This window comes from Capsicum annuum, chromosome 10, assembly GCF_002878395.1.
Source record: "Capsicum annuum cultivar UCD-10X-F1 chromosome 10, UCD10Xv1.1, whole genome shotgun sequence".
Classification (NCBI taxonomy): domain Eukaryota; kingdom Viridiplantae; phylum Streptophyta; class Magnoliopsida; order Solanales; family Solanaceae; genus Capsicum; species Capsicum annuum.
In genome coordinates, this window is record NC_061120.1 from 7,491,363 (window position 1) to 7,511,055 (window position 19,693).

Sequence of the window (19,693 nt, forward strand, 5' to 3'; positions counted from 1 at the left end):
GAGGGAGTGACCATGTTTCCTTTTTCCTTCCTTTGAATTTCTTCAGATCTTCAGCCGTAGGCTCAAATCCCAGACCAAAAATGCCTACGTTATCACTCGGACATATGGGACAAACTATACCGTGCGGAGATGCTCCCAAACCCTTTCCTAGCTCAAATCCGTATTTCCAAAGTTCACTCACTATCATAATAGAAGCGGAAGACAATTGTGGTCCCGGTATAACCTGCCATTCAAGGATACGATTCATTGGCACTGTATCAAAAATTTGATAGACGAATGTCTCCTCTACGTTATTTGCTTCAATAAGAGACAAGGGAGAATCTTCGCAGGCGGACAAATCTCCTTCACTGTGAATAACCACTTCTTTCCTGTCATGCTCAAACTTAATCATTTGGTGCAGTGTAGATGCAACCGCCTTGGCCTTGTGGATCCACGGCCTTCCCAACAATAGATTGTAAGAGGAGTCTATATTCAATACTTGAAACTCTATGGCAAACTCAACAGGCCCTATGGTCAACATTAGTTCTATTTCGCCAATGGAATTTGATTTTGCACCATCGAAAGCCCTGACACATACATTGCTGGGCCTGATCCTATCAGCACCAATATTCAACTTTTGCAAAGTAGAAATAGGGCAAATATTTGCACCTGAACCTCCATCAATCATAACATGAGTGACGTAGAAATCTTCACACTTCATTGTAATGTAAAGGCCTCAGTTATGCCCTGTACCTTCAACAGGCAATTCATCGTCAGAAAAGCTGATCCGATTGACCTCAAAGATTTTTCTGACCATTTTCTCAAGCTGGTTTATTGTAATCTCCCTAGGAATATATGTTTCATTTAATACCTTCAGTAAAACATCACGATGCTCCTTGGAGTGCAACAGCAAAGATAAGAGGGAAATTTGAGCAGGGATTTTCTTCAACTGGTCTATTATTGAATACTCTGGCAATTTTATCTTTTTTAAAAATTCTTCGGTGATAGGCTTTTTGATAGATAGCGGTCCACTCACCATTAGCTTGGCCTTTCTTAAGCTTTCAGGAATGAAACATCTTCCTAACCTAGTTAAACCCCCTACCTCATCTACATCTTCCACTACTTCTTTCCCGTGATAGGTCATCACAGTCTGCCCATAATTCCAGGGAACCATTTTCGTATCAACTATCAGAGGTTTGGTCACCAATTTGAGGACAATAGCCGCTACCAGTGCTCCTTTCACCGTCAAGATGGGCTGACTCAGAGCTCCCACCACTGTCAACTTAGGTTTATCCTGACTTAAATCAACATACCTTCTGGTGCCTTGTACTGTGATCAGGAGTTTCTTTATGCTTTTGTGGGCTTTTTCTTCTTTTATTCCTTTCCGGTTCAATAACATTGCTTTCAAAGACTCAGCTACATTCACTGATTTCTCTTCAATGGTCTGTATCTTGACAATAGGCTTGTAACACCTTGAAGACTCTTTCCCATCATATATCAATTCTAACATATTGGCTTCAGCATGGGTTGGCAGCGGATTCTGGTTAATGTTTGGACCCTCCGAGGCCTGGACCAGCATCTGATTGGTGTCAATTAAATCTTGGACAGCTCTCTTTAAATGCCAACATTTCTCGATATCATGGCCTGGCATATCAGAACAGTATGCACACCTTAAAGAATAATCGAGATTCCTCGATGGTGGATTTGAAAGCCTTCCTTGAATTGCGCTTAAGACCTTCAACTTTCTCAACCTATCAAACAAGCTAGCATATGACTCCCCAAGAGGTGTGAATTGATTTTTGACTGCCTTCTCTTTTTTATACTCGGGCCTAGGTTGAAAATCGGATTTGGAGGGGTTTTGGTAATTTGGTGGAGCGAATGGGCGATTTTGTGGAAATTGTGTGTGCCACTGTGGGTAAGAAGGGGTTTGGGCATATGGTTGCATGCTATATACTGGGTACGGGGGTGGTGGAATGAAATATAAAGGGTTTTGTAGAGGATAGTAATGGTGGGGAGGAATATATGGAGCTTGGGCGTAGACTTGGGCTTGGGATTGGGGAGAGGGGCGAGGTGGTCTTTTGGAATAGGAATGGGTTCCAGCTACGACAGTCGCCACGTCCTCTTTCTTCTTTTTACCTTCGAATGCGCCAGATCCACCTTGAATCGCTTGTGTGGTGGCTTTTAATGCGGTAAAACTCACTATTCGGCCGGTCTTGATTTCGTCCTCTATCATCTCTCCCATTTTGAGGACTTCAATAAAAGATTTTCCCATTGCCGGAAGTAAATGTTGAAAATAAATCTCATCCTTTGCCTGAATGAAAACTTCTACCAACTTACTTTCTTTTATTGGAGGCTTTACCCTGGCGGCCTGTTCACGCCACCTTATCGCGTATTCCCTAAAACCTTCAGTGCCTTTTTTCCTCATGTTGACCAAGGATTTTTTGTCTGGAATCAGGTCGATATTATACTGAAAATGTTGAACAAACTCAGAAGCTAAGTCATCCCAGTTGTTCCATTTGACGATATCTTGATCGATAAACCATTCAAAAGCCAGATCAGAAAGACTCTCGCCAAAGAAGGCCATGAGCAGCTCTTCCCTTCCTCCTGCAGCCCTCAATTGGTTGCAATAACGTCTCAAGTGTGCCACGGGATCACTGTATCCTGCATACTTCTCAAACTTGGGCATTTTAAAACCGAGGGAAAGGTTAATGTCTGTGAACATGCAAAGATCTTTATAGGAAACACTTCTATAATCTCCGATTCCCTGCAAATTCCTCATAGCCTGTTCTAAACTTTTCAACTTCCAGGCTACGATTTTCTATTCCTCTATTGCGACAGGTTTCTCCATATCAAATGGAAATGCAGGCAGCTGAGTGTACCCATACGGTTCATTCATTCTCAAAGTAGGCTCCGGGACACAATACTGACTATCTGGAACCTTCAATACTGGCTCACTGGCAGACCTAGGAAGCCCCATTGTGGGACGCACAGCATATATGGGAGTTTCATGTGGTGGCGGAGCCACGAATACTGGTGTGATCGATGACGCTGGCTGAGCAGCAGGTCTTGATTGGGGAGCTGCCAAGGGAACACCGAAACAGCCAGGATAATAATGTCGCAGAGTGAATCCTGGTGCGTGTTCAGGTGAATCAGTAGGAGCAGAGAATTGCGCCTGAGAGAACGGTGGGCAATTAGATATATTCTCAAGACCTTTAGGGAGCGGAGGAGGAGGCATTCCGCTGACCCATGCCCGGTTTAAATCTATCAATTATTGCCTGATCCTTACTACCTCATCATTGTATTCTGAACTTTCTTCCCTGTGATCCTGATCCGGGTCAATAAGCGAATTTTCAATCTCCCTGCTAGCCATGGCGAGCTTTGTTTTGGATCTAGTGAAGTATGGGTGACTAGCCAGAGTGCTGCAAACCTACCACTGTTATCTGAAAGAACATGCTCATCAAAGACGACATCCGTTAGGATTGAGGCACACAACAAGCATGGGAATCACATTGGTAAAATTGTTCTAAATTCATGTTCATTTCTACCAGCTTTTGAGGGTAGCGAGGTCATTTTAACATTATCCCAATTTTTATCTACACTTATTTTTATCTACACTTATTATTATTTTATTATTATTATTATTATTTTCGTATCCATCTCTGTTCTTTTCCCTTCTCTCGTTATCTACCTTTATTTTATCATTCTTTATGGCTTTTGTTTTTCTTTAAAAGGGGAAAAATAATAAAAAACAACGAAACAAAATGATTAAATTGAACCCAAAAGTAGGTTGCTTACGTATCATGTTGTACATGAATCAGATCTTGCGTAGTTCGGGCGGCATATGCATAAACATTACATATTTTTATTTTTATTTTTTTATTATTATTTTATTTTTTATTTTTTATTTTTTATTTTTTGCAAAAATAAAAATAAACAAACAAAGAAAAGACGTAACATCATAGCATTTTTACGAAAGAAACAACAAAAACATACAAAGAATTTAGGACCACTTTAAAACTAAACAACAAATACGAAACAACATTCTAGATCCCTAAGACGACATACGTGAAATTACTAAAAAAAACCCTAATACCAAAAACAACTTGACTTTGACTTGAAACAGACACCACCCTACAATACAGACACATAAAAGACTCAAACTGAATAAAGATAAGAAATGCTCTTTCAGACTGGTGCTCTTCATAATGACCCTGGCTGAGATGGACCTGCCTGTGAAGTTCTCTTTCTCCCATTTAAACTTTATAGCATATCCTATAAAGACACCCTGATATTAGGGAAGAACCTTCGGGCCCGTATTCCTGCCTCATGAGAAGTGCACTTGGAAAGATTATTCTGACACCTTTCTACCGTCTTGAACAAATCTGCTAACTGAACTTTCAGTGTTTCCGCTTTGGACCCCGCACTTTCGTCCTGATGGTCGTCTACTATGCATTCTTCCTGTATTCTCCCTCTAAGCTGCGCTGGTAAGGGTTGACTGATACCCCGAGGGATAGATTGAAGCCAGACCCCATATCCCTGAGTGTACCCCGGATTATCCAAACTTTCTTTGAGTGTGTCCACACCTAGCTTTGTTGCATGCTTCCAAAACTGCTCGTACTTTTTCTCACCTAAGGCTTGGTCCTTGAAGTACTCAACATCCTTCAGAAGATCCACTGCTGGTGGCACGTCCTGCAGCCAACCCAACTGGCACATTACCCTAGAAGGACTGTATGGTCTAGTGCAATTGAGCCCTAACATAACTAAAGGGAGCTGCGTCTGACAACCCAACAATATTATCTTTGGTCGAAGCCACAGATAAGTCTACAAAATGTTATCCCCGGTACTTGACTCAAGAAATTCAATCCAAGCGTCGACTCCCACGGGTAGCGAGAATTTATCCAAACGCAACCTGGAGTCCATGGATTTCACTCGATTGGGAATACAACGATCTACCACGTCTGGTCTAACTAAAGAAGGCGCATTCAAATGCTCCATCATCTATAACTGCAATATTAGGTTACTGCCCTCAAAAAATCTCATTCCCCCCTTCACTTCGATTAAAGCCTTATAAGATCATAGGTATGAGAGTGAACCTGCCCTTTTGATTAATGCCCTTGTCGTTTTGATCCTTATGAAATAAGGCCATCACCACAGATTGCAAATGGGTATTAATACGTCTTTCTTTTAGTGGAAACACTAAAATGCCTAACAAAGCGAGGGAGAAGACTTCAAGACGCTTTCTTTCTCACTTCTCCTTAGTCATATGAAATTCATCCCAAAAGCAATCAAAACCTTCCGAGGGCCTGAATCTAGCGAACAAAAAATCTAAGGAAACCCACGAATCACTTAAACAACCCAAACGCATACCTTTACTTTTTAAACCACAAGACTGCAAAAATCTCACGCCAGTATGATTTCGTGCTCGGATCATATCCTTCTCGATATAGGTCAAATGCAACAAACCGGATATTTCTGCCAAAAAAGGAGTCATTTCACATTCCCCAAACCTGAACACCAAACTACTTGGATCCCAAAAAGTCAACAAAGCCTCTATTAAATCTGGACGAGGGTTAACATGCAGAAGTTTTGTAAGATCACCTAATATTTTAATCAGTTTCTGCTGATCAACATAGTTAAACATTTCCAACCACTTGATTAACTTTTTGGGCACCTTGACAACCATCAGAACTCTAGACTTGGTGGACAAATCCATCCTGTAATAACACATAAGACGTTATCTCAAAAAATTCGACAGGAGTAGAAGATTCCCAACCCTTGGGATTTTTGACGCAAGCATATGTCGATGGGACAGACCACATTCATGACTCCAATTTGCCGAACAGAAGTACTGAGCGAGATCAGTCTACTTGGCTAACAACTCTAGATTACAGGGCGAGAGACCTAGGCTAATAATAAGACAAAGGCCAACACAAAGATTACCGGACCCCCGGAGGGTTGCCTACGTATCCCAACCCGAGGGAAGGGAATCAGGTATGCATAGTTTATCCAGATTGGACACTTAACGATTAACTAATAAATTGACCCTAACTTAAGAGACAACCAAAAACAAACGAATGAAAACTTTTTGGATTTTCAACTAGACATTTCAACTAAGACTAACATCACCAATTATGAAAAAATCTTTTTGGTATTTTGTTTTTGACAAATAAGTAGAAAAGGCGAACAAAACCCTTTTTTTTGGTACTTTGAGAAGATAAATGCAAAACGTAAAAAAAAAAAAAAAAACTTTTTGAGTTTTGGATCGTGAAGAACAAAAGCCATAAAGAACTCTAAAATAAACTACGACGCTCCTTTTGATTTAATCTTTTTGACTCACCTTTTTTCTCTTTTTTTTTTCTTTTTTCCAAATCAGTCCGTCAAATGACCACGTTACCCTTAAAGATGCAACAGTTAGCACGTAGGGATGCTTTAGAGGTGAGTCTCCTACAAAGAGCCATGTGGGTCCTACTAGATCTCCGTATGATGCACATAAGCATGACCTAAAGGCTAACCTACGTTGTGGTTCACTAACAAGGCTGTTAGGGGGAGCGTATGGTCAATAGTGGCTGCTTTGCTTTCCACCTACTCCATAACACCGACGGTTCCCCCCCTAAAATAAGGATGACTCAACTAGAGATCGTGTACAATACGTGTACTACAGACTTATTGCAGAAAGAAGGCCGGGGGGTGGACACATGATGCCAAAAATAAAAGCGGTAACACATAGGATAAATATTGTACACAAAGAGCACGAAAACAAACCATAATGATAAGAAAATAACACAAAACAACACAAACAAAATGTTTATACACCCATAGTGTCAAACAAAGCCGATACGACTTCAAAATAAGTTTGAATTCTGAACAAGTCCCCAGCAGAGTCGCCAGAGATGTCACAACCTTTTTTTTTTCAACTCCAAAAAATATGTATTGTATTTTAAGTTCGAAAGGGTATTATTATTAAGGTGACAAAAAATAAAAAATTTATTTCAAAAAAAAAAGGATTATTTACATTATTTTTTCTTATTCAGAGTCGCCACTTGACATAATCCAGTGTGCCAAGTCACCTTTGGAAAATTCTTTTCGAAACGTTTGACTCTAAAAACTGATCCGCGAACAGAGATTCCGACTAAGAAATTCTGTTGACCGAGGGGAAGGTGTTAGGCACCCTCGATCCCGTGGTTCAACCATGGTCGCTTGGTGGAGCATATCGGCTAATTTGACATTACAAATGTACAAACCACATAAACACACAAAACAAGCAAACCAACAAATCACACAAAATTCAAAACAAACCAAAATAATGTTCAGTCCAAATTATACAATCCAAAATAAAAAAGATGCTGAAATATAAAACCTATCCTATTCTAAACTAATCCTAAACTAAACTCCACCCGACGTTCCGGGCCTTGATCACAAGCCTCCTTTGCGTACATGCTACTTCGGGGCATTCCCCGGGTAAATCAATACAAATCCTTCGGGGCATTCCCCAGCTAAATTATACAATTGATTCAAAAGTGATAAAATCAAACCATTCAATCAAATTTCAAACATTCAATCAACCCACAATCTCTAGATTTGCCTACCCGACCTACGTCTTGCCTATTCCCATCGGCGTATCTTGATACTACCAAATTCAATTAACATTTATTTCAAGTCAAACAACTAATGAATCAAACTAATCAAAATTCACTAATTATATCAAGTTTTCAATTCTCGACCCACTTATTCCCACATGAATTCAAATCTTTCAATTCCTTCATTCACGTGAATCAATCAATATCAATCATAATAATCACGATTTCTCAAACACAAGATCGAAACATATCACCAAAGAACACATCATAGCCACATTAAAAAAATAATAAAAAGAGAGAGTTAAGGAGTGGACCTTCAAATACTCGATTACGATGATAATAATGTTTAGGAAAACCAACTCCGAGAGTCCGAATAGTGAGACCTCAACGGTGATGCAATCCCAACTCGGTATAGAGAAACCACAAATCACAAAATTGACCACGAATGATCCAATTGAAACTGACGACACCCAAAGTAACCAAATTCTAGAATAACTCGACCAAAAGTCGATGAATATCACCGCCTCAATAGAACTTATTGTTGTCGTTGGTAATAAAGATGACCAAAATACCCGACCGTAGAACCTCAACAATGAACCCCAATTCGATATTCAAGAAATTGCTACCCGAACTGCTCACAATACCCTATCGAGACCAAACAATAACCAATCTTTCAAAAAAACAGTACAAAACCCACGAAGAAACACAAAGCCAGCTAAAATGCAACACAGATTCAAATGGAATAGCGACAATAAACTAGCTTTGGATTGAATTTAAGAAAAGGGCAATCACTGTCGTCGTTTCTCCGATAGACGCACTGGAACAGTAACCATGAACGATGAATGGTTTTTTTTATGAGCCCGTTGAAACAGTGACAAAAATGAACAACGATGGGAAGAAAAATAATGAAGACGGGATCGGTTTCTATCTATATCTCGCCCGAAAGTCAGAGGAAAGCAATGAGATTCGGTAAGTTTGAGATCGAGCCAGCGAATGCCGAACGGAGGAGATGATTCCGACGAAGCTACTGTCGGAACAGTAACCCAAAAACAACCTGAATAAGAACGACCAATTCGAATTCGCAACGAAACCCGAAATCCGACTCAAATCGAAAACCCATCTTCCGAACCTAAATCCCCAGTCAATTTTGATCCCGAAATAGTATTGAATCCGGTGAGGAGACGCCGTTTTCCGGTGATGAAAGGTCGCCGGAACAGTAGCACGAATGAGCTGTTGTTTCTCTTCTCTCTCTGTTCTCTCTCTAGCTATTTTCTCCGATCTATGTGTGTGCGTGCGGTGAAGAGAGTGTGAATCCGGTGAGTGTGTGCGTGAGTTTATCTCGGTAGCAGATGAAAATGGGAGATTATGGTAATGGTTTTTTTGGTGAGTGTGTTCTTGTGTATTTAGTGAAGGTGAGTGTTATGTGTGCCGTGGAGAAGAAAAAGAAAAATGAAGTTCATCCATGGCTACTGTCGTGTGTATTCTTAATTGTCTAAATGGGAAATTTCAGTGAGTGTCTTTTATGAGGATGTGAGGAGTGTGTGTGAATCATGAAGAAGAAAGGGAAAAAACATGGAATTCTGTGGAATGAAAAAAAGTGGATCCCCCGATTTCCTTTTTTTTGTTGTATATATGCCTATGGAATTGTGTGGTTGTGGGGTAGGGTAGGTGGGGTAGTGAGGTAGGGGTGGGGGTAGGTTGTGATGTGGTTTATTTTGGATTGGGTAGGTTGTTAGGATGAGATGTAAAGGGGTTAGTATAGGATAGAATTTGTTAGGGAGTTTGTTATTTTTGTATTTTTGTGTGGATATAATAAAATGGATGAGGGTACACGGTAGGATAAAGTAAAAATGGGTAAAAATGAATAAAATTGAACTTTAAGAGGACAAAATCACGTGTCTACAGTGATGACAATCTAGGAAAATACGTGGAAAGACTAATTTGCCCTTGGAAGCAGGCATGACGACCATCACCTGCTTCTAAGTCTCTTCTATATATTAGAAAAAAAAAATTAAAAAATATGATACCTTTTTATTTTTAAGAATAATATATGAGATAATTTAAAATCATGCTTTTTAAAAGGTCGTTTCATACAGGGACAGACTTACATATATTTATAGGGTGTCCGGCACCCACTAAATTCGACGCGAAATAGGTAAAATTACATGAAAAATATATGAAAATAGGTATATAATATATAAAAGTACCCACTAAAATAAAACTTGGTTGGATGCATCCACTAGCCGGGATGCCTCGGTTTCGAACCTCATCGAGGTGAGTTTTTATTTTTTTCAAGTTTTAAATTTTTTCAGCCCCCACTATGCTTAAATCCTAGGTCCGCCACTAGGTTCATATTCAATTATTTACTATTATACAAAGGCAGACTTAGGTGTAAATATTTGGTGCTTCGGCATCAGTGATTTTGAGAAGAGGCGGCGGTAGCGGTGTGAACAATCTAGAAAAAATACACGCAATGATTTTGAGAAAAGGTGATGACAATCTGGGAAAAATACGTGGAAAGACTAATTTGCCCTTGGAAGCAGGCACGACGACCATCACCTGCTTCTAAGTCTCTTCTATATATTAGAAATTTTTTTAAAAAAAATATGTTACTTTTTTATTTTTAAGAATAATAAATGAGATAATTTAAAATCATGCTTTTTTAAAAGGTCGTTTCATATAGGGACAAACCTACATATATTTATAGGGTGCCCGACACCCACTAAATTCGACGCGAAATAGGTAAAATTACATGAAAAATATATGAAAATAGGTATATAATATATAAAAGAACTCACTAAAAAAAAGTTGGTTGGATGCATCCACTAGTCGGGATGCCTCGGGTTCGAACCTCATCGAGGTGAGTTTTTATTTTTTCAAGTTTTAAATTTTTTAAGCACCCACTATGCTTAAATTCTAGGTCCCCCACAGGGTTCATATTCAATTATATACTATTATACAAGGGAAGACTTAGGTGTAAATATTTGGTGTTTCGGCATCAATTAAATTCGCTTCAAATTAATATAATTATATAAAAAAATGTATATAAATTGGTATAGGACAGAAAAAATACTCTTAAAAATTGAAACCAAGAAGATAGTTGAGTGCGTTGTTTTTTAGCAGAACCTTAAAGTTTACAGGTATCATATGCTTGTTCAAACTTCTCTAAACACGCACGACCTCTAGATGTTAAATCCGCTACTGCTATTATATAAATTGAAATGGAAAGAATAATATTTTTTTTGCCACTCTATGCACACTATAATGTTTTGTATCCATCAATTAAATGAATGGACAAGATTGATCTACCTAACTTTGTTTTTTTAAAAAAAAAAAAATCATTTGTTATAATTAATTTGAAGGAGTGGACTGTAATTTGAAGACCTTGATAATGCTTTGTTGTAGAGGAATTTATAGCACATAATAATTCTTTAAGCATGAATGTACTTAAAAATATTTATCACTTTTCTCTTCTCGAAATTTAAATTATATGAGTATTTATTTTTTTCGAGCATACTAACAATCAAAGAATTATAATTTATACTACTTTTCATATAATTTTTTAATATTTAATATTTAGTATTAATCTAATTTGATTTAATTTTAAATATTAATTAAATTAACTTTCGAAAAAAATATAACAAGTATTTTGGGACGGAGATAGTACCTTATCGATATACTATTTTTGGGAAAGCTAAGGTCCTAAACATTTTTTTATTTCTTATAAAAGCCACTTTCTTTGTTTGCTTCTTTGGAGCAATTGAAAGTTACCACTTTTGCCAAAATAATTTGTGTAGATCTATTAATTACTTCTAATTAATGTTTTTTTGAAAAACATGTAAATGAGAAATATGACATTTAATTTGAAATGGAGGAAATAATATATATTGGTTCGTATAACTTTAAACTTTGAAGCCAGAGGGTATATGTTTCATAATGTATAGTTTAATGTACACTGAACATTATTTTTCTATTAATGTTTCTACCTTACTTTTTCTAAAATACACTAAACACTATTTTTCTATTAATGTTTCTACCTTACTTTTTCTATAAAAATTTATGAAAGGATACATCATTTCTCCATTATTTCTATATTTTAATAGAAGTTCTTTTCATAATTCTAAGAACCCTACCCTCTAGATAGGGGCATAGCTACAAGAGGAAAAAGGTTTTGAATATCTTTAGTCAAAAAATTATAAGATAAAAATAAATACTATGAAATTCTATCACTTTTTGATCTCCTTTATATAAATTTCTATCCTATCACTGCCCCGATGACTTTCAAAATTCGTACAAAAGTCTGAATTCAAACTAAGAATATAGTCTGATGATCAATAAAGTAAATTCAAAATCTAGTCTCGAGGCATAATTCAAAATCTAGTCTCGAGGCATCATGTGTTCAAATGTCCCCATCATGGCGATTGGGTAAAACTTCCCCATAAGGCTCTTTTTTGATGAACCAAAAATAATACTTAGATAATTTTTTCTTATAATAAATAGCAGTTATCTAGTGAAATTACTTGAAGTTGACATAAACTTGCTCGAGCATCATAATTATAAATTATATAAATAGATGACAGGAGGGTTAGGCAAGCTAGTTTAGCTTGGGTTATAGCTAGGGCTGTATAGGGTTTAGGGAAATTAAGGGACACAAAGAAATTAAAGGGGATTTAAATTAAATAAATAATTGTAAGGGTAGGTGGAGCTATTGATTTATCTTTATTTTTATTTTTTATTTTAGGATGAACTATGTTAAACATAAAATTAGTGAACACCCAGAAGTGTGATGGGATGAATAGATTCTTCTGTCCTCAATCAAGTATATCGGATTCGAGTTCTACGAATGAAGAACTCTTTATTAAGTAATATTTTATATTTTCTTTCAATGAATTCTATGCATACGAATTTAAATTAATTGTTACAATATATTAAAAATATCATGATAGTTATATACAGGCAAAAAATATAAACATATATTAATGGAACAAATTAAAATGGTTGTTTTTCCTTAGTAAATTATTAAAACAATCAGGGCCGACCATTGCAGGAAGCAACTACAGCAAAGGCTTTAGGCCCCTTTAGTTTCTTATTCAATGTTCCGTGTAAATTAATAATTACATAAATGAATATTTTAAAATCAATTATTATCCTATATAGTATAACTTTTATTTTATTATGAACTATAGTTTACTTTCACCTTTAATAGCTAATTAAAGCCTAATTAATCATCTTCACTGTCATTGCTTTCCCAATTTCACATTTTGGCTCGTGTTACCTTTTTTATGTTAATTCTTTTGATTTTCCATTTAAAATTTGGATTTTGTGAGGTATAAAAATTCAGCTTGTTTTCTTCTATATTTGAGGTTTTAGATTTTGATTTTTCTTTGAATTTGGTCACTTTTAAAAGTTGTATGTATTAGAATCGTATTAAACGTTAAAGATTAATATAATATCATTTGAATTTAATATCATACATTTTTATGAATTCAAAAGTTGTTATAATATAGTACATTTCTAACAACGTAAACTAATTTAAATCGTAACAAAATGTTTGAAATTCATGTATAATATGTATAATATATTTGTATTAAAATGTTTTAGTTATATATACTCACCACGTATATTGAAATACGCTTTTAATACATATAATATATTGAATTCAAAATATATTAAATTTATTGTTCATTTTTTTCTCTCATTAATGATGTTAAAGACATATTATACTTAAATTTGAAACATTGAAATGTTTTTCAAGTTAGTTTACGTGTTACTATATTAAAATTTTATTTAAAATGTATTATCCATGTAATGGCTATTTTTGGTTAAAAAAAAAAAGTTAGGCTAACCACTCTAAGAATAAAAATGTACTATAATTAATAAATAGGACTACATATTTTTGTTATTTATGTAAATATTATTGCTCAATTAATTTGAATTTTACACCTAACGACCGTTAAAGATGGAAGCACTTTTTTAAAAAAAAAAATCTTTTTTATTCTACAATCCGAATCCAACATTTTTGTATGAGAGAAAGATGAAACACATGTTTACCTATAATAGATTTATAGGTTAATATTCATTTTTAAAAATAACGTATTTAAAAGTAGAAAAATAATTATTTTATAATAAAGAATTTATATTATGCATTTTTTTTTATATTTTCTCCGATATTTTAAGCATTAAGAAAATTATATTGAAATATGAAAACAAAAATTAATATCAAGTTGCCAACTTTTTTCAGTAAGATCTTCGTTAAGCATTTGACTTTAGCCTCAAATTTATTGAGCTCCTCTTGAGAGCGATGTTCTGTGTAATCAATGCATGTCATTACTCATCATTCATTTCCTGCACCAAGAAAATCATTCTTTTTGAAACCATCAAAAAATACGCAATCAATATTTTTTTGGATACATATTGTGTAGATCTGATCTGCTTCTATACTATAGCTAGCTCTCAAATTATAAAGAAGATGTAAATCATATTAGACAAATTTAATGCGACAAATTCGATTGAGAAGGTGTCGCCATAGAGAATCAATCTCTGATCTTCTTTATGAGATATCACCTGTTGCACCAATTGGGTTAATTAAAAAAAAAAAAACTCTTCATAACTGATATAGACAACTTTTTGTTCAGCCCACCAAAGTCATAAATATCTACAACACAATTGATAACCAATTAATATCATTCATTTCAACCACAACTATTGTAATTCCTTTTATGTCTCTATATATAATATATAGAAATCTACATGCCAAATTCTCATATATATACATTGTAGGAAAGTATAAAATTGAGTGAAAAATAAATATAACACAAGAGTTAAATTAAAATGGAGATGCAGTTTGAAGAAACAATATGGGAACCAACAAGTCCAAGTTCACAATATTTGAATAGCTCCACTTTGTCTTTATCTATTATTTGTGTATTGGAAACAAAAGTTCCAATTGAAATTGAAGATTCAAGAGTTTTCACCTTACTCAAAGATGTATATTTGCCTATAAATCCAAGATTTTCCTCAATCATGGTGAATTCTCTTTCTTTTACTCTTATTGTATATCAGTGTAATTTGACTTGTTATCATTATTACTAAAAGATACAAATCTTCGATAAAATTTGCCATAAAATAACTTGTCGGAAACATTTTTGATGGAAAGTTGATACTATTAAAAGATGCAAATTTTCAACAAAATTTGTCAAAAAATGACTTCTCTTTCTGATGAACTTTCCATCAAAAATCTTATTTGTCTACGGCATCTCGAACGTCACCCGAAAATTCACATTTTTTGGAAGTGTGGTAGTAGCTTAGTTTTATTAGGTTAATGTTTAACACAAAAATATATTTGTGATTATCTAATAAGTAATCTAATTGTGTCAATATTTTTTATACAATATACCAATGCATAAAACATATGAGCTTACCATGTGATTTTGATTTATGGAACTTTGTCTTATGATCATTCAACAAGAGCAATTTCATCTTATTGATTTATTTACCCAACTTATTTAAGTAAATCTTGCTTTATTTATTTGAAGGAGAGCTTTAAAACCTTATTTTAAGAGGGATCTAAATTTAAATCTTATGTTCCCCCCTCCCCCTCCAAATCATCGTGAGTTTAACTTCTATATATTAACAGCATTATAAGAATGTTTACACCATCTTCTTAAATAGGTCACGGAAAAGGATGGTGAAAGGAAATGGAAGCGAGTTGAAGTGAACATTGAAGATCACGTAAAAACCCTAGAATTTCCAGGTGGACAACCACTTAGTTTCTATGATGAGTACTTTTCCAACTACCTATCGAAATTGGCATCTGATCCCTTCATTGAAAATCGACCAATGTGGGAACTTCACCTACTGAAATTCCAAACAAGCAAAGCAGCTGGAAATGTGATTTTCAGGCTTCACCATTCACTAGGAGATGGATATTCACTAATGGGAGCACTCCTTTCGTGTCTACAAAGAGCCGATAATCCATCGCTTCCTTTAACATTTCCATCACGCAAAAGGTCAGGGGCAAACTCAGAATTTCAAGATGATAGGTATACTATCCTGAATACGTCTATCCAGGATAGAGCAGTTAATATTGTCAAACGTGTGCCACGTGCTTTAATGACAATGGTGAGTACACTTCAAGATTTTGGAAGGAGTGTTTTGAAGAGCACGTTGATCGAGGATGATCGGACGCCAATTAGGTCCGGCCATGACGGGGTAGAATTCCAGCCAATTGAGATCGTTACAACGACGTTTTCCTTGGATAGCATCAAACAAATCAAGGACAAACTCAATGTGGTAAATTTCATACACTATTATCTCTTTATTTGGTATTTCTAAGGTCTAGAATAAATAGTATGTGACAAAAATGGTTTTTCGCACTTTACATAAACATGACTTATTTAGTGTATTTGTATATCTTTTATCGAGAAATAATAAGAGTTGATGACTTTATTGAATGTATTTATATCATTTTTATTGAGAAATAATAAGAGTTGGTGACTAACCGTGAATTTTCCACGTTAGATTGTGTCATTGCCCCCCTTTGTTGGTTGAGCTAGAATTTTGTCGGTACTTTTCATGTGAAGCATATAAGTCTAGTTTAGCGGAATTCCCTTTCAAGACATAATTATATATTTTCACCCCCTTCTTGACATTCAATGGGAGAACTAAAATAAAGTATACATATGAAAAATGCAAAGAAATTCGACATATATTGTACATACATAAAAAAAACAAAATCCGCTACCTGTCAAAGTCGACATCTTAACCTAACTCTCTGAGCAGTTGAAAGAAAGATCATTATAATTTTATGATGTGACTACTCATGTTATAGTATTAATTTGTATTGTTGTTTTTTTACTATGTATACAGACGCTAAATGATGTAATTACTGGGGTAGTAATTTATGGAACAAGACTATACATGCAAGGAGTTAACAAAGAAACCAGCAATGGAAAATGCACTGCACTAGTTTTATTCAACACTAGGGCTATTGGAGGTTACAAATCAGTGAGTGACATGGTGAAGCCAAATTCAGAAATGCCATGGGGAAATCACTTCACTTTCTTGCCTGTTCCATTGCCACAATTAACTTCAAATGACTCAATGGATCCTCTTGGATTTGTTGTAAAAGCAAGAAGTATCATTAAGAGACAAAGGAATTCTGCTTCTGTTTTTCTTACTAGTAGGTTGCTTGAAATCTTGAGGAAAGTTGAAGGTCCTGAGGTACGTTGATAAAAGCCGGTTGTATTTACTGTTTACTTTCTTTTTTTTTTTTAATCGGAGAAGGGGAATCCTGGAGCAATGGTAAAGATGTTATTGTGGGATCTATATGCCAGGGGTTCGAGCTATGGAAGCAGCCATTGTCTAGTACTACTAACCTTTGCATTAGAGTATGTAGTCTACTAAATAACCCTTGGAGTGCAAACCTTTTTCATACCCTACTATGTTTCGTACACCGGACTATACGGGTTCGAGTTATGGAAGCAGCACTGCCCAGTACTAACTTTTGCATTAGGGTAGGTTGTCTACTAATACCCCCTTGAGATGCAACTCTTTTTCACACCGTACTAACTTGGGATGCTTCGTGCACCGGACTATATGTCATAGATTCGAGCTATGGAAGCAGTCACTACTTAGTACTAATGTTTGTATTAAGGTAGGTTGTCTGCTAAATACCCCTTGGGGTGCGACCCTTTTTCATACCCTACAAATTTGGGATGCTTAATTCATAGACCGAACTATGTCTCACGAGTTTGAGCTATGGAAGCAATCGTTGGCCAGTACAAATATTTGTATTAGGGTAGATTGTCTGCTAAATACCCCTTGGGATGTGACCGTTCTCCGTACCCTACTAATTAATTCGGAATGCTTCGTACACCGGACTATATATCACGGGTTCGAGCTACGGAAGCAATCACTGCCCAGTACTAACGTTTGTATTAGGGTAGGTTGTCTACTAAATACTCCTTGTTGTGTGACCCTTTGTCATACCCTACTAATTCGAGATGCTTTGTACACTGGACTATATATATGTCATGAGTTCGAGCTATGGAAGGAGTCACTGCCCAGTATTAATGTTTGTATTAGGGTAGGTTGTCTACTAAATACCCCTTGGGTGCGACCCTTTTTCATACCCTACTAATTTGGGATGCTTCGTGCACCGGACTATATGTCACGGGTTCGAGCTATGGAAGCAGCCACTGCCCAGTACTAATATTTGCATTAGGGCAGGTTGTCTACTAAATACCCCTTGGGTGCGGCCCTTTTTTACACCCTACTAATTCGGGATGCTTCATACACCGACTATATGTCACGGGTTCGAGCTATGGAAGCATTCACTACCCAGTATTAATGTTTGTATTAGGGTAGATTGTCTACTAAATACCCCTTGGAGTGCGACTCTTTTTCATACCCTACTAATTCGGGATGCTTCGTACACCGGGCTGTCTTTTTTTCTTCTTGTTGGTATACATATACTATACACTGATTAAACACAACTATACATTAACTATACGTATAGTATACATCCATCGGTTATTTTTAATTTACGCGGTTGGATGTCAGGTCAACTTTTTTTATAATATATATTATACTAAAAGTACGAACCCCCTTAGCGAAATATCGTTATCCTTGACTTTTTCATGTATTTAATGCTTTATATTTTAAATTCTTTTAGCTAAAATTCTGATTCCGTCACTGATTAATCAGGCAACAGCTAAATATATTCATGCAACTTTGAAGCATACAAGTATGGGAATCACAAATCTAATCGGGCCATTGGAAGAGATGTCTTTGGCTAATCACCCAATAAAAGGACTCTACTTTGTTGTTGCTGGTGCTCCACAGGTACGCACTATTTCTTCCCTAAAATTTTGTACATGGGTCCTTTCTCGAATCCTGTTAATGCAGATATTTTGTATATTAGACTATTTTTTTAGCTTAACATTATTAAATTGATATATTTACTTTTGAAAACAACACAACTATTCTTATTCTTATAAGAAAGAATAAATACTAAATACTCGATCTTTTTCAATTTATGTGACATGATTTTAAGTATGAGAGTTAAACTACCTAATTTTGGTGTAAATTCAAATAAAGAATTTTGAAGTTTCTTAAAATAAAATTCTTATTTTTAAAAACTGCATAAAAAATATTATAAGTAACTATATTTAACCATTTAAAATATTGAAGAATATTTCCTTAAAAAAACAGTTTTTTTTTTCTGAAAAAGGTCAAAGAAAAATTTATTTGATTCTCCAAATAATAAATCGTGTCACGTAAAATCCTCACTAGTTCAAGGAAGCAGGCTCCCTTTTTTTTTTTTGCATAAATATTTATATGTTTATTAGATTTTTTTAAAAAATAAAATCTAGAGTCAATAAAATGTATGTTATATATATATCGAGCTGAAAATAATTGATTGATCAGTTAAAATTACCGAACCCGTCTTTAATCCGCCTCTTTATTATATTTATTTTGCAGAGTTTATCAGTGACAATGGTGAGTTATGTGGATAAACTTAGAGTTGCAATTGTTGTGGAAAAAGACTTTATTGATCCAAACAAGTTGAAGTCATGCATTGAATATTCATTTGAGACTATCTTCAATGCAGCAATAAAATCCTCATCAATTGTGAAGATATAAGAGAAAAGTATTTTTTTTCTGGCTAATGAAGGTCACAAATACGAAGAAAATAATTTAGTAGCATGGAAAGATGCTACTAATGAAATGATTTTTGTTTTGCTTCTAAATAATTTTCAGTAGTTTATTCACTAATTTTTTGGTGTACCAAAAAAAATTAGAACATGTGTGATGCGCGATATACTTATATTTTTGTTGGTCATTTTAATTTATGGACAATTTAAATAGTTTACATTTCGATGTTGCTTTCCTCTGCTTTATATTCCTGCATTCGTGCATTACTCTGTTTTATATTCCTTATGGGTGCCGTATCTATGTTATGTTATATCATCTGCTTATGTGCTGTACTATGTGTTTGTGTGATATCTCGTGACTTGAGCCGGGGGTCTTTCGGAAACAGCCTTTCTACTTCATCAGAGGTAGAGGTATGAACTGCGTACATCTTACCCCCCAGACCCCACTAAGTGGGAATACACTGGGTTTGTTGTTGTTGT

The 19,693-nt window shown here is 35.4% G+C and overlaps 1 protein-coding gene across 1 annotated transcript; it reads left to right on the top strand.

Annotated features, from left to right (window-relative positions):
* The first annotated feature begins 14,349 nt into the window (after window positions 1–14,349).
* LOC107844133 (wax ester synthase/diacylglycerol acyltransferase 4-like) lies at window positions 14,350–19,424 on the top strand. The gene is made up of 5 exons (XM_016688625.2): window positions 14,350–14,582; window positions 15,228–15,848; window positions 16,425–16,778; window positions 18,264–18,401; window positions 19,041–19,424. The coding sequence occupies exons 1-5, from the start codon at window positions 14,388–14,390 to the stop codon at window positions 19,200–19,202; spliced, it is 1,470 nt and encodes a 489-aa protein (XP_016544111.2). The 5' UTR covers window positions 14,350–14,387; the 3' UTR covers window positions 19,203–19,424.
* Window positions 19,425–19,693: the final 269 nt, after the last annotated feature.

Bases quoted from the DNA above. Each gene is read 5' to 3' on its own strand.
- LOC107844133 (XM_016688625.2), top strand. From the start codon at position 14,388: ATGGAGATGCAGTTTGAAGAAACAATATGGGAACCAACAAGTCCAAGT. The intron at 15,849-16,424 runs GTAAATTTCATA...CTATGTATACAG, and splicing joins TCAAGGACAAACTCAATGTG to ACGCTAAATGATGTAATTAC. The intron at 18,402-19,040 runs GTACGCACTATT...TTTATTTTGCAG, and splicing joins TTGTTGCTGGTGCTCCACAG to AGTTTATCAGTGACAATGGT.